This window comes from Phodopus roborovskii, unplaced genomic scaffold (genome assembly GCF_943737965.1).
Source record: "Phodopus roborovskii unplaced genomic scaffold, PHOROB, whole genome shotgun sequence".
NCBI lineage: Eukaryota > Metazoa > Chordata > Mammalia > Rodentia > Cricetidae > Phodopus > Phodopus roborovskii.
Window position 1 is genome coordinate 28,015,076 of NW_026126525.1, and position 16,450 is coordinate 28,031,525.

General features: G+C 42.0%; 2 protein-coding genes across 3 annotated transcripts in view; both read left to right on the forward strand.

Moving 5' to 3' along the window:
- The window catches only part of Ociad2 (OCIA domain containing 2), an 844,164-nt gene that overhangs the window by 169,459 nt on the left and 658,255 nt on the right, over positions 1-16,450 (forward strand). The gene's annotated exons all lie outside the window — the stretch shown is intronic.
- Usp46 (ubiquitin specific peptidase 46) overlaps positions 1-16,450 on the forward strand; it is a 72,023-nt gene that overhangs the window by 34,991 nt on the left and 20,582 nt on the right. For both annotated transcript variants that reach the window (XM_051198358.1, XM_051198359.1), the window contains exons 4-5: positions 213-442; positions 15,123-15,199. In XM_051198358.1, the coding sequence (XP_051054315.1) occupies positions 213-442; positions 15,123-15,199 (307 nt within the window). The remainder of the gene's footprint in view (positions 1-212; positions 443-15,122; positions 15,200-16,450) is intronic.

Here is a 16,450-nt window from a genome sequence, read left to right on the forward strand (position 1 = left end):
ACTAAAGGCTAGACTCACAACCAAAAACATGGAAATAGGGATGATTCTTTGGAAAGTTACTTATTGTAATTGCATAGTAGAGATGAAATATAAATATGTGCCTCACCCGTCCACTCTTTCTATATTAATATCGAAGCATGGCATGAGAAGCTAACCCTGTCTGTCCACTCTCCAGGATGCAGAGTGTGCAATCATGGCCTTCTCCTTTCCAGATCTCTTTGACAACTACATGCAGCAGGATGCTCACGAGTTTTTAAATTATTTGCTAAACACTATTGCGGACATCCTGCAGGAAGAGAAGAAACAGGAAAAACAAAACGGGAAATTAAAAAATGGCAACATGAACGAACCTGCAGAGAGTAATAAACCAGAACTCACGTGGGTCCACGAGATTTTTCAGGGAACACTCACCAATGAAACCCGATGCTTGAACTGTGAAACTGTGAGTACTGGCTTGGGGGGCAGAGGGGTATGATGCTTACCTTTTGGTACATGTGTGTTGGAATATCACATGCTTACCGTTGCCTTCAGTACATGTGGGCCATCCTGTCTATTGTGCCTCTGAAATGCAAGTGCAAACTCTTAGAAGCCTGGGCTCATCATGATGTATCAGCTTGGGGGGGGGCAGATGTCTCAGGTGGTAGGAGCAGAGTGATGAGGACATTGTCCTTAAATGTTGCGTTATTTTACTTCATGGACAAATTGTAGGGCTGAACATTGAAGTATTGAACTAGACTGTAGCCCACTTAAGAAGATGTCAGGGGTGGTGTAGGGACCATTGACCTGACTTCTGGGAGTCTACTGTGATGCAGCCCAGTGGTAGAGGAAGATTGACTCTGACTTGTACCCAGTCAGCTGGCTAGGTGTAAGACCCATCACGGTTTTTTTGTTTTGTTTTGTTTGGGGGTGGGGTGGGCGGGAGGGGGTTGAATATCAAACGTGCTTGGTTGCATCTGGCACACGGAAGACTCTTAAAGTGACTTGGATTTAAGGACATCCTCTCTAGAGAGGGACTCAGAGTGACACACTTGCTTGCTACATTTAACTTAAACTTTGAGAGTGCCTTCATTTTTTTGCTAGGGAAGAGCCCAGCTGCTTAAGTTTCCATGCTGCCCCTGACTTATCATGGAGTTGTTGCTTTCTTCTCTGTCTTTTAGTCCTCATCTGTAAAATAGGGTTGATGTACACATTACCCCATTGGTGGCTTGGAATTGTGGATTTGGTGATGTCAGTTAAATGCAGAGTCCTACTTGACACATGGCAGAGTATGTAAAGAGTGTTGTCTGCTGTTTTATTCTAAAGTCATCTGCCACTTATTCTAACTGCTAGAGCCACAGTAAGTCTGTGGCTCTTTAAAGCTCCCAGAGTTTCTTGATTCAGGCAGATCTGTCCGAACATGCTTTTTTCTGGGGAGGAGAGATAAGTAGCTTTTAACAGAATCTGCTAAGGGCCCCTTGTCATGGTCTGCTCAGCTGCTGTTAATGGTCCCATCCATCATGGGTGGCTTAAACCAGGACTTCTTAACTTTTTTCTACTTGTGACCTCTTTTAGCCCAAGAAATTTTTATGTGACTGGTTTATACAGTAAGCATGTAAACCAAACATTTATAATAATCATAAATTTATTTTACAACAGTTCTTTGGGGGCCCATATAATTTTACCATTTATTAAAAGTGAAAGCGTATTTACATTCTAATGAGATGGGTTTACTTATTTATTTTCACACAAAGAATTTAGTAGTGGCTGACTCTGATGCTGTGGGGACCAGGACATCCTCACTGTTTTTTAGAGGTGATCATTATTTTGATTTTATAGCCATCAGTGCTGACAAGCTGACAACACTGCTTCATAAACACAAAGGCAATATATATATATATATATATATATATATATATATATATGACCATTTTATAAAGTGTTAGGAATTCCATCCCAATCCTAAGACAAAATTAATCTTTTTTTTTAAACTTTTTCTTTTGAAAGACATATTTATTTTTATGTGTATGTGTATATACCTGTGTGAGTTTATGTGTACCACATTCATGTGTATGCCCTTGGAAGACAGCATGGGGTGTTGGATGCCTAGGGACTGGAGTAATAGGTGGTTGTGAGCTGCCCTATGTAGGTATTGGGACTCAAATCCAGGTCCTGGACAAGAGCAGTGTATGTTCAGAACACACAGCACTCTTAGCCACTGAGCCATCTCTCCAGTTCCTGTTTAACAATATTTAAAAGAAGCTCAAGTCAGCAACTCTAACAGCAATGTTTAAAATCAAACATTCTAACACACTCCAAACATATACTAATTTAATAATTACATGCTGAGGATTGCAGGAACATATAAAAAGACTTTGTTTTCTGTAATTGAACCACTGTTTTTATAAGAACAGTAAACCTTGTGCAGTATAGATACTGCATTTCATACATGCAGGTCTGAGCCCACATGTTTCGGTCAATATTCATTGGTAGGGGTGAGATGGTACCCACAGTGCCAGATGAATACATTGTGTGTTCAAAACGGACTGCAGTGAAACCTCAGGGCAACAAAGCTTATGTGAGGTCCATCAGAAACACCTCAGGTTTATTGTGTGTTTGATTTTGACTAATTTTGGTCATGGTATGTCCAAAACTTTTCATTGCTAAGTTTTCTGCAGTTCCCACATTTAGTTTTGTGAAGCCATGTGGAGTCCCAATGCACAGTTTAAGAATCGAGTGCTCAAACAGTAGAGGTTTATCCCTCCCAGCCTGGAGTCTGGAGGACCAGGTCAGGAGACTGCTTGATTGGAAGGAGACTGCTTGATTGGATTCTGTGAGGGTGCTCCTCTTGTGGAGACAGAAAAAGCAAGCTCTCTCGTGCATATTTGTAACCAAAGGCTCCATTTCCACGTAGCGCAGCTTTCCTGAGTGGGAGATCAATGACGGTATTGAGAGGTCACAATAACCTTTTGTAAGTTGTGATCCTTAAACAGCTAAAAAAAACATGTAGATTCACATTTACGCTTTGCATCTTTGACAATCTTTTCTGTGTCATTTTCAACACTGTTTGAATCAAGGTTCTGATTCATTCTTCATAGAAATGGTTAAAAACAAAACAAAACACAGATAAGTCAAAAGCAGACTAAAAATTACAAGGATTCTTCTCATCCACAGTTGAAAAACATATAACATCTTTTAAAAATGTGATTATGTTAGTCTAGAGATCAGCACTTGGCATATACAAATGTAGCCAACAAGGCATTTTTGGCACCATCCTGTTTATCTGGATCTCTCCTACCTTCCTTCTTTCCCTCCCCCCTATACTTTTTTTTTTTTAAGAAAAGTTCAAGTGGATGCAAAAATAGAGAAAATTACAGTGCATTGTGTGTGTGTGTGTGTGTGTGTGTGTGTGTGTGTGTGTGTGTGTTGGAGGGGTGAGTGCATGTGAGTGCACACGCATGTGGAGGCATGAATAATGTTGGAATCATCTTTCATCACTCTCTACCTTTTTCACTGAGGAAGGGTCTCTTAGTCAAGCCCAGGGCTCACTGATAACAGCTGATCTCTGGAGCCAGCTTGCTTTGGGGATCCCCTTTCTCTTGTTTTCAAGGCAGGAATTATAAGTGTGTTACCTTGTCCACTCAGCATTTAAGTGGGTTCTGGGGATTCAAACTCCAAGTCCCCCTGCTTATACAGCAAGTGATTAACCACCAAGCCATCTCCCCAATCCAAAAGTTGGTTAGTTTATGATGCATATAGTATTTGTGTTAATCTATAATTTATTCTTGCCATCCTTCTCCTCTTGTGATTAATTTGTTTTGAGAAATCAAGTTATTCGTCCTGTAGTATTTCCTGCATTTTGAAAACACTTTTTTTGGTATTATTTACCTAATTAAAATGTTTTAAATTATATGTGTGTGTGTGTGTGTGTGTGTGTGTGTGTGTGTAGGTGCTAAGGTGGTGGTGGTAGGTCAGAGGACAACTTTCAAGTGTCAGCCCTTTCCTTCTACCATGTGGGTCATCAGGTTTGGCATCAACCCCATTCCCAAGCTGTCTCCCTGATGCCTCGTTTATCTGACTTTTACAATAAAATATAGATCTGTTTCTGGAAACAGAGACTTTTGTCTGTGTGTACCGAAAGATTTACTTGCAAAGGAAGGCCTGGAGCAGCATTTTATTTTATCTAATTGTTTTTTCCACACAATATATTTTGATCATCTTTTTTCCTTCCCCCAACTTCTCCCAGATTATTCCCTTGTCGCTATTCACCCAGCTTCATGTTGTTTCTTGCTTTTTCCTAAAACAAAACAAAAACTGAAAATCAAAACAAGCAAAAAATCAATAAGACAAAAAAATCCAAAATAACAAAAACAAACAAACAAACAAACAAAAAACAACCAAACAACAACAACAACAAAAAACCAAGAGGAAACAAAAAGCCCATTAAAACCCCCATGGCGTTGGATTTGTGTTGGCCAACCACTTCTGGGCATGGGGCCTACTCTGGAGTGTGGCTGTTGTGCCTAGTACTCTGTTGGAGAAAGCTGACCGTGGAGCAGCATGTTTTAAAACAAAAACTTGCCCGTGTCACCAGCACATGGAGTTAGAAATAGAACATTGCCGACACCCTGACACCCCTGCTCTTTTCAACTTTGTTCTTCTATTGTCATCCATTAGCTCCGAGTTCCTCATTAGTTTCTGTTCTACAGATTATTAATACTTGCTTTGCAGTCTTTAAGAGTGTTTATTGTAATTATTTTTATTTTATGTGTATGTGTGCGTGTCCTGTACATGTCTGCATGTGGGTTCAAGTGCCTATGGAAACCTGAGGCACCTGGGCCAGAGGGGTTGGCGTTATAGACGTTGAGAGCTGCCTAACATGGGTGCTGCGAGCCAACCAACTTGTATCCTCTGAGAAAGCAATGAGCGCCCTTAACTGCTGAGCCATCTCTCCAGCCCCCTGCTTTGAAGTCTTAGATATAATAGTTTATTACTAGACATGTACTTATTTATGTGTGTGTGTGTGTTTGTGTATACAGCCATTTGTGTATATTGTGATTCTTTTTTTTTTTTGTTTTTGTTTTGTTTTTTAAACTATTGTGTAGTATTTTATTTCAGGAGTGTACCATAGTTTATATTTGATGATATGTTTGGTGTTTCTGAAACAACACTGCTTGAAACCTTCTCATACACATGTGGTGTGCGTGCGTGTGTGTATTTCTTTGTAGGTTATCCTCTCAGGCACAGAATTGCTGGTCATAGGACACACACCTCTTCAGGTGTACTGGGTAAAGTTGATTGTTTCTTCCCTGGTGGAGTGAGCTTAGTAGATTTACTCATGTAGAAGCCTGCTTCGTGTTTTTGTAGTTTGCTCCTTGTCTCTCACATACATACTTGGATTTGGAGACGTAACAGTTTGTTTAACATTTTGCCACTAGTTTTTAATGAAATTGACTTGAACTTTTTCTTTCTGGTCATGTGCTTGCCTGTTTTGGGAATCAGCATCATTTGCAAAATCAATTTTCTATGGAGGAGTTTGAATTCACTCTGATCTCTCTCCTCTGCATGTCTGCCAGGACTTCTCTCTGCATTCTTAAGGGTCATGGTTCAGTGTGGCTTGTTGTTACTGGTTATGTGAATGGCCACGTGGCCTTTTGTTCTTGATCCCTTTGGTTAGTATCATCCCTGGTGAAATTCATTGCATCACTGCACGATACTTTTGTACATTCTTTATCACTGCCATGTGGTGACTTAGTGCATGAATGTCATCATCTATTAACCTACTTTAGGCTGATGGCTATGTGGTCAATTTTACTTCGGGGCAACTGTGAATAGTGCTGTCATGGATCTTATAATACATAAAATCTAGCCTTAGAACCCACATTTCTCTAGTAAATTATGTCATGTCTCATTAAAGTAGATTCATGCGATAGGATTATGATATGTTTATCATTGATATCATTGGAATGTATCAGTCTTCAAGTATTCCAGTTTACACCCTGTGTGAGCATTCTACTTCTTCCTTTTTTGTGTGTGGTTTTTATATGTGCACACACGTGTGTGCACACAGGCATGTGTTTGCAGGAGGATGTCAAGTGTCTTCCTCTATTGCTCTCTGTCTTTGTTCCTTAACAAGGAATCTCTTACTGAGTCAAGAACTTGTGGTTTCTCCTCTAGGCTGCTGGCTAGCAAGCTGCAGTGGTCACTTAGTACTGGGATTGTGGGCTCATATGGCTGGCAGTGCCTGCTTTTTATGTAGGTGCTAGAGTTCTGAACAGAGGTCCTCATGCTTGCAAGCCAGTGCTATTACCCACAGAGGCATCTCCTCTGCATGTGTGAGAGCACTCTTAGCACTCCATCCCCTCCTCTAACGTCACCTTTGCCATCTCGTGACTGTGTCAGGGTTCTCATACCAGCAAAGCTAAGCCCTGGATACAGCGCCTGCTCTGTGTTTCTGCCATGGAACCAGATCTGAAGGCCAAGACAGATAATCCGTTCTAGAATTACGATCACTGAGCCCTGTGAAGGAACACAGACTATTCCACGCGCTTAGGAGGTGGGAAGCAGAGTGTGGCATTGTGCTCGTGCTGGCATCTGGGAAGCCCGCACCACGTCTGCAACCTGGCTCCTATCACTGTTAATAAATCCAGCCTGTCAGTGTTCTGTGTGGATTTTCAGGATGACTCTGATAATAGGCTCAGTCATATTTAGAGTTTCAAAAAAAAAAAAAAAATCTACGAACAGAACAAATGATCCCTCAAAAGCAAATATGGCATTAAGTACTAATGCTGTGGAAGTTACTAGGGAGCCATATTTCCCAAAGGTCCAGACAGGAACCTGTATGCAAAGATTCTACCCCAAGTCTGTAATTATGTGGAAGAAGTTGTATAATGGGATTCCAACTGTTTATATTTTTTTATATATATATTTTTTATTTAATTTTATATAACAAAGTCCAATGAAATGAAAACAAACATTTATACACAATATTTGGGAATTTGGGCGTTGTTCTTTCCAAACTACTTCCTGCTGGTATGGGGCGCTGTCTTGGGGGATTCGAAGAAGATTCAGATATCCTAGCTGTAGTCTGTAGGGCTGTTTTGTCCAGCTGTTAGAAACAATCTTTTAAAATTGGTTTTACACATTCATATTGGGGCTGGAGAGATGCTCAGTGGTGAAGAACACTAGCTGCTCTGGCAGAGGAACCAGGTTTGCATCCAGCGCCCACATGGCTGCTCTCACCCATCTGTAGCTCCAGGTTTGGGGAAATCTAATGCCCTCTTTTGTCCTCTTTGGGCACTGTATGCACACAGTGTACTTACATACACTCAAAATGAAAATAAACAAGGGCTGGAGAGACAGCTTAGAGATTAAGAGTACTTACTACTGTTTTTGAGGTCCTGGGTTTGCATCCAGGCACCTTACATGGTGACTGAGGACCATCTGTAACTGAAGTTCTAGTGGGTCTGAAGCCCTCATCTGACTTCTGCGGGCACCAAGCATGAATGTGATAAATAGCCATACATGCTTGCAAAACACCCGTGCAAAATAAAATAATGACAAAAGTGAAAAAAAATTAAAAACTTTACTTGTTTATTATTATTTTAAAGTGATATATAATGTTGTATAAATTGGACTACAACGTGATACTTTGAAACTGTATATATTACATAAAGCAGGTCTGGATAATTAATGAATTCACTGTTCCAAATACTTATCATTTTTTCGTGGCAAAATATTCAAAATCCAGACAAGAGTATATATAGATTTATTTATTTCTCTTCTCTAATTACTTGAATTGTCCCCTTTATTTTCTTAGATCCCAGACCTGGACAGACTCCTCAGAAACATCTAATCTTTGTTTTACCAGTGCCTAGTATCTTCTATGATGTCCCAGCCAATGGGTCACCATCATCCAGTGGACTCTGGCCAGAGGCAGGGAACCCAATCTCCTAAGAATGCATTCCATTTTTAGCCAGCCCTAATTATTAGAAAGCCTTAGACTTTCTAAGAAAGTGCATGGCCTGTGGGCTTTTCCCTGCTGTCCAAGTGCAGGACTATATCATAGAGCATCTAAGGAGCCCGAAGGATCTAACTTTCCTTTGGGAACCCACTTTGAGAACTGTCCTAGGGCAAGCTGTACACTCACTTCAATCAGAATTGCCAAAGCCCCCATTATGAAATCTCACAGTGGATTAAGCTGCCCTAGACCCTGAGTAGCAAATTAGGCCCTGGGGCACCTTTGTCCCTGCCTCAGCCTCTTGTTCCTCCAATTGTGGAAAACCTTTGTTCCAGTCTTCAAGTTCCGAAACAATGGCTGATTTTCTACCGGGTCTCTCTTGCAAAAGCGTTGCCTGTGATTGCAGTGCAAGTGTCAGATGAAGGAGTTATGAGACAAATGGTCTCTTCTGCTGTGGATCTGGAGGGGCTATTTTAAGGGGGTAATCAGGGCTCACTTGTCCACATAACCTTGACAAAGGCACTTCTGAATTTGGGATTTCAGGATTTTTCCACTCGGGCCTAACTGTTTCCTTGGTTGTTCCTTTGTTTGCTTCTTAAGATTTATTAGGCTGGTTGGAGCTTAGTCTTGCTGTTATTTCTTTTAATTCTTCCTCTTTTCATGTAAAGCTGAGGTTTTGCCTTGCTGATCCGTGCCTTTTCCTAGCTTCTCGGCGGCATCATGACACATTTATATTTGTTGCCAGAGCCAAACAAATGTGCAAAGAACTGTTTTATTAACAATAAAAAGTCTACAGCTCTCACTGTTTAGTTTGCAGAGGTCCATATTGCTCTGGCTGAGCTTCTGAGACCTCCACAGATAAAGGGTGGAGCTGACTGAGGCAGGAGGGAGGCCACTCCATCAGGGGAGCAGGAGCTACTTTCCCCCATTCAACCTTAGGTACCAGCCAGGGTGATGCCATCATGGTAGAGACCTAAGGAGCTGTCATTTTTCCCACTAAGGAAAGGAATCAGGGGAGTTAAGGACAACCTCACTTGTTCAGGATATATGTGTGGCCAGTAGCTGACTTCTTCTATTCACTGAAGTTTAATTACTTAAAACTGTACAAATCAGGCCTCTTTCTTCTCTTTTTAAAGGCAAGTTTTTGAGGGTGGGGTGAGGATGGGGGGAGGACACCAGGCTCAGACTTGAGAACAGAAAGGAGAATTGGCTGTAGGCTGTTCATGCTGAGTGTTGGAATTTCTTAGTGATGTGTTTCCTTGGAGACAAGCTGTGTTTTCCCTTAGACCAGATCCTTGTGTGGGGGAAGAATATGCTTTCCTGGCAGTTTGCTTGAATAAGAGACCCTTCCCCACCCCTGAAAAAAAGATCCTCTAGCCACACCCAACCAACCAACCAACCAACCGACCGACCAACCAACCAAGAACTGAACAGTCCTCCTTGTCAAAATTTTAAACACTTCTACAGTGTGTTTCTTGACTTCTCACTTGGACTGTGACTTCCTGGGGCAGGGACAGGGAAAAGTCCTGATGGGAAGGTGTGTCAGGTTTGACACACACAACCGCCCCCCTCCCCCGAAGTTCTTTGCATTCAGAATGGAGAATGGTGCTGCAACTTTCTCCAGTTTCTTTATGAGATTCCTACCTTTTTTCAGCAACTGCCACAAAGAAAAAGATATACATCCAATTCCACAGAGTATTGTATTTCCCTGCCTCTTTGTACCCCATCCTGGTGTGATCCCACTTGGCCCTAGTCCTTTATTTTTCTCCCAGGGAAGGGCTGTTTCAGTTGAGAGAATGCTTTACCAATTTAAATATAGAATATTTGTGGGCTAATATAAAAAGAGAAATGTGTTTCAAGAAGAAAATGGTTCATATTTCTACCTCTGATAGGACACTGGTTTAGCTGTCTTTCCACTTGTTCAGTTTTTCTTCAGTTGAGTGATTCATGTAATGGGCATTTATTGTGTACCTGATGCACACTGGAAATTATGTCTGGTACTAAGGATAGCACGAACAAAAGATGGTCCCTGCTAACATAATCCTCCTTTAACTACAACAGTAGCAGCATTACCTCCATCACCATCATCACCACCACCACCACCATCACCACTATCATCACCATCATCACCACTACCATCACCATCATCACCACCAACACTACCACCAACATCATCAACACCACCACCACCATCATCACTATCTCCACCACCACCACCATCACAATCAGCATCACCATCATCACCACCATCAGCATCACCATCATCACCACCACCACCATCATCATCAGCATCACCACCACCACCATCACCATTTCCACCATCATCATCACCACCACCTCCAACATCTTCATCACACTACCACCATCACCGCCACCACCATCATCAATACCACCGCCATCACTACCAATACCATCATACCATTATGGTCACCATCACCACCACTACTACCAGTTCTAGAACCAGCCTGGTCTGATCTACAGAACAAGTTCCAGGAAAGCCAGAACTACACAGAAACCCTATCTTAAAAAAAAAAAAAAAAAATCCCTTCCTTTTACATCTATTTTTGAAGGTTTTATTTGTGGCATAATAGGATTCTACATAGACAAGGTTTCTTTGGACATATTAAAGATGCTGTTTCATTGTCTTTTGGCCTCTATGGTTGAGACCTGAACTATTGTTTGATCCATTTTCTTGTACGTAATGTTTCTTTTTTTTTTCCTTCTATATACTTATAATCTGATCTTTGTCTTTGGATCACAATAATTGGTCTTTGATATTTCTTGACAGGCATCCTTTTTTTCTGACTTTGCTTCATGACTGTCGTATTTATTTATACGTATACATTTCATCAAACCAAGGGACTGTTTAGCCATTATTCCTCAGATAGTTTTTCTTCTTTATTCTCTCTCTGCCCTTTTCTAAGGTTCTGGTCACCTGTATAGTAATGTCCCAAAAGTTGTTGAACATTTGTTAATCCTTCTCTTTTATTCTATGACTGCACAATGCCCATTGCTATGTCGGATATACTTACCCCCCCTCCCCTCAATCTCCAGTTTGCTGGAGATTCATCCAGTTTATTTTTCAGTTCTGTAAATTTCTGTGATTTCTATTTGATTCTTTATTGTTTCTGTTATCCTTCTGGTCTACTCCCACACCTTGTGTTTTTGAGACAGGATCTCTCTGTTATATAGCTCCAGCTGTCCTAGAACTCTCTCTGCAGACCCGGCTGACTTCAAACTCGCAGAGATCCACCTGCCTCCTGAATGCTGGGATTAAAGGTGTGTGCTAGCACACCTGGCCTGACTCATTTTTTTAATTTATTGCAAGCATGTTCCCTTCTTCCCTCCTTCTCTCCCTCCCTCCCTCCTCTGGCCCCTTTCTCTTTGTAGCCCTGGCTGTCCTGGAACTTGCTTATATCTGGAAAGATGTGTAGACCATGCTGTCCTTGAATTTGTAGAGTCTCCTGCCTCTGCCTCCCATGTGCTGAATTAAAAGCATACCACCATTCCCTGCCACAAGTATATTTTATTTTGCTGAAGATGGTTATGATCGTGTCTTTGTTTATTTTCTTTTTTCTCTTTTCTTTCCATGGTATTGGGGATTGAGTTTAGAGGGCTTCTCTTTAAAATCCTAATCTTCTAATCCTAACACTGTGTCATCCCAGGGTTGGTCTCAGTTGGTTTTCCCTTATCTGAGAATGTCTTCCATTCTCCTGTCTCCTCTAGTGTTGCAAGTTTTGTTCTTGTCGAGGATGGAGAGCATTAAGTTGTGGAGATTCTGTTTTCTGTTATCCTTCTGTTATGAGTAGGTTTTTTCCCCCCCGCCGGTCTGGCCCCACAGCCGAGCCAGCCCCAAATAACACAGTGAGACATTGGTATAGATATAAAGCTGTTGGCCTGTGTCTAATGTTTCTTATTGGCTGGCTCTGTCTCAATGATTAACCCATTTCTATTAATCTAAGCATTTCCACGTGGTCTCATCTTACTGGAGAGAGCGGCTGGCATTCTGCTATCTGTCCTCCACCTTGACTCTCCTCCCTACTACTTCCTCTCTCCTCCTAGTGTCCTAGTCCACCTATCTTGCTTTCCTATTGGCCAACAGTGCTTTATTCACTAACTGATAAGAGAAACATATTTACAGAATGACATCTCCCATTATCCTTCAATTAATGTTAGGTTTCCTTAGTTTTTATAGGTGTTTCATCTTGGACAGAAAGCAGAAATTCTGCTTGTTGGGTGCCATTGTGGTCTGCTGGATGTGTTGAGGGTCCTTCCTGCGTGAGGAGCTCATTGGCTCATTGTCAGTCAGGTGTGGGCAAATCTGAAGGATAATCTCAGACTTGTTCCTTTCTGGTGAACATTATTTCTCAGATTGGCATCTTCCCCCCACCCCAGACCAGAAAGACTGCAGTGACCCCCTCCCCCATACACACAGACACCTAGGCAAAGACAGAGACCCATGATCTCTTCTGTCATTCTGTACAGCTCTTGTTTCACAAATGTATTGTATTCATTCTCCAACACTTTTCAATGCCTTCTCCTCATGTATGTTACCTGAGTATATAATTGCCTGGAGGGACTTAGAGCTTTTTGGAAGCATATTAATAAACTAGGATCTTAGTTACTATCATAGCCAACCTTCCAAGTTTTAGTAAGGAAAATGGATAATATTTAATTTCTGTGTTTGTATTGGTTCTCTGTTGTTTGCTGTCAGCTATCCTCATAGCTCTAAGGCCTGAGTGCAACTGTCAAGTGCTATTGAAACTCATGTGATACGTATTTCCTTAGGGTCAACTGTCTTAGTCAGAGCTTGCCTGAAGCTGGGTGGTCAGCTGGCTTGTTCCTGTGTCATAAGTTGTCTGGGGGCTTTGCTTCAGATGACTAAAAGCTAAAAGACCTCTTTCTTTCTTTTTTCTTTCTCTTTCTTTCTTTCTTTCTTTCTTTCTTTCTTTCTTTCTTTCTTTCCTTCCTTCCTCCCTCCCTTCTCTTCTTCTCCTCCTCCTTCTTTTCTTTTTTCTCAAGACAGGGTTTCTGTGTGTAGCCCTGGCTGTTCCAGAACTCACTCTGTAGACCAGACTGTTCTCAAACTCACAGAAATCCGCCTGCCTCTGCCTCCCAAGTGCTGGAACTAAAATTGAGCACCAGCAACACCTGGTCCCTGGGTTTAGCATTCTTATGGTGGTGGCAGAAGTCCAAGAAAGCAGTGTCATGGTGCTGGAGAGGTGATTCAGCAGCTAAGAGTACAGAATTTTATTTTTATTTTTATTTTTTTTTTACCCCCAGAGGACCCAGGTTTGATTCCCAGCATCCTCATGGTGGATAACTCTAGTTCCAGAGATCCAACCCCCTTTGCTAGTAGTCTGTGCAGGTACCAGAAACACATGATGCACAGAAGTACATGTAGGCAAAATACTCATACACTTAAGAGAAAGCAGTTTTGCTAGTGATTATAATGTGTCTTCCAAAGTCTCCCCTGGCTGAGACAACTTACAGGGTTGCACCCAAATTCAAGATGGGTAAATAGCTGGATGCTCTGGTGCATGCCTGTCTGTCTATCTGTCTATAATCATCTGGGATCCCAACACCCATGGGGCTGAGGTATGAGGATCAAGAATTCAGTTCAAGGCCAGCCTTGGCTGTGTAGTGAATCACTATGTCAAAATTTCTCTCTCTCTCTTACACACACACACACACACACACACACACACACATGAATGGCTTCCACCACAGCAGGAGTAAATGCTGTACACAGTTAAAGCAGGTGTTGGAGAGGCAGAAAGGCTGTCTATACCTTTTAAACAGTTAGAGTTAGTGAACAGAATTGTGTAGTCTACTTTTTCATTTAATGTAACTACCATGTAGCAAACCATTTCTAGCTTTCTGAACATTTTAGGCCATTAACCATTTTTACCTCTCCTCCATTTATGGAATGCTTTTTCTTTTTTGAGACAGGGTCTCACTGTGTATTAGCTTTGGCTGTCCTGGAACTCACTATGTAGACCAGACCAGCCCCAAACTCTGCCTGTCTCTGCCCCCTAAATGGTGGGATTAAAGGCATGCACCACTTCATCCAGCTTTTTGGTGTTGTTGTTTTGTTTGTTTGTTTGTGAAGATTAGGATTCTATGTAACTCTCGCCAGTCTGGAACTGGCTGTGTAGATTCAGACTCACAGAGTTCCCCTTGACTATGCCTCCCAAGTCTGGGATAAGAATGTTCCACTAACTAGGCCTCAACAGTAACTTGTTAGAGCTCTCGCATATATGAGGAAATTGAGGTATAGAGTCTAAGTAATGACCTAACCCATCTACTTCATAGGCAGCAGGGGGCAGTCCCCATTTTTGTGTTTACCTATAATAGTATCAGAGAGTGTGCATGCAACTTTGAGTACTTCTGTGGACCGTCCCCCTCCCCCCCCCAATCTGCTGTTAGAGTAGTTGTGGCTCTTTTACCTGAGTGTGATCTTCAGTGTACCATGGTTGAGGGAACGCTTCAAGTTTGTTGCTGGGTCAGCTTATTCCTTCCTTTCCAGCAGCAAAACTGTCAAACCTCAGGGTTGTTGTTGAGTGAGATGGAACAGAAGCAGTCATTCAGGGAGCTTTCACCGACAGGTAAAGTCCTGAGGAGCAACCAGGGCCTGTGGACTGGTTTGGCTGAGAGTGGCCTGGGTCGTCATGGGCTGTGGGACCAGTTCAGTCCTTTCAAAGGGCAACTTGATGGGAATTAGCATGACAATCCAGCTCCCTGGTCCCACAGGACTTGGCTGGGCACAGGTGGAAGGGGTGAGTTCAAGGCATTGGATTTAGTGAAGGGTCACCTTCTGGATGGAGGCTTCTTATCTATTGATCTCTCTCTGTCCCCATCCTCAGTCAGCATGGGCTCCATAGATGCTTGTCTGATATTGATCAGAACAATGAGGAACATAGCTGGAGAGGAAGAGAAACCTGGTTGAGTTTTAGTTACTAAGTTTTGAGTCAGAATCATGAAAGGGATGAAGGTGAATTGGGAATCTGGGATTGATCAGGATGTGTTGAAGTAACTCTGGTTTGGTGACTTGGTAGTCACATGTGACTTTTACTGCTGGCACATGTCAAGTTACCCACAAACACACCAAGTTTTAGCTACCATGTCTGCTGTGTATTTTGTACCTAACCTGTTCCTCTTTTTACTTTTTATTTTTGTGTTTCAGGTGAGTAGTAAAGATGAAGATTTTCTTGACCTTTCTGTTGATGTGGAGCAGAACACCTCCATCACCCACTGTTTGAGGTAACCATTTGCATTTGGCTGGGGTTTTGGCTTTTGACCTAGTTAATAAGCGCAGATGAGAAATCAAATCTGACATATCTTCAAGATGTAATCCTGCTTTTAAACCAATATATTCTTATTTTATGATTCTTCTCCAAGCGATTAAAAATAAACACATGTGGCCTGGAGAAGGGTCTTAGGGAGAGTAGAGGGGATCAGGTGGAAGTAGTTAGCCACTGTAGTTAAAATGAAAACTGTAATCTTTAATACAGATATGTGTTTAGCTCTGTGTGTATGCGTGCATGTGTCTACATGTTTGAGTCTGTTTGCCTCAAACACATGCTCACATAATTAAGTTAATAAATGATACAGGTACCAATCATTACTCATTTCCCAATGTAACCTCTTAGGTTAACTTTTATGTGATCTGAGAACTAGTGATAGAATTGTCTTTTCTTCCTTCTTTTAGTATTCTGTAGAGAGCTCTCATTAGTGTTGAGGGACAGGAGTGAGCCACAGTTTAGTGGTATGTGTGTAGGATTGCTGTAGATAGAACATACTCACTTCTGCTTTGGAAATGTGTTCAGAGAGGATGGAGAGGTGGCTAAGTAGTTATGTGGCCACACTGTTCTCCCAGGGGACCTGAATTCAGTTCTCAGCGTCTGTGTCAGGTAATTCCCAACTGCATGTAATTCTAGCTTTAGGGGGAATCCAATACCTATGGCCTCCATAGCCACATACAGACACATACACATAGCAAATAAATCTTTTTAAAGGGAAGAAAATGTGCTTAAAATTGTTGCAAAAACGAAATTCTCTCACACTCCCTTTCAGTAAGGAAATAGGTACTTATAATTTTCCTAGGTCTGTTCTAGTAACTGGCTACAGAAATGAATGCCAAAAGTGACCAAGCTCTAAGGCTTGAAGACCTGGCCACTTCCACACAAATGGAACTACACAGATGACCCTCAGTGTATAGAGTGACTGAGGGTGAAGTTGCTAATGTAGACTGAGTGGTAGGGGTGGGCTTCCCCAACCTACGGATGCCACAGCTTGTGGATGTCATACAGCAATATAACAAGGCTCTATTGATTTGCCCCAGGAAGAGTCAGGAGACAGGCGCTTGCTGGAAGATCTTCTTGGTTCACCTGGGGTGTGGTGGGTCTGACTTGGGAGCTGATAGCTTTTCCATTGCCCAGGGGCCTGAGCATTGCCCCTCCCCATTTCTCTTTTCTTCACTCGCAGCAAAGAGCAAGTAAGGAGAGTTTGCAA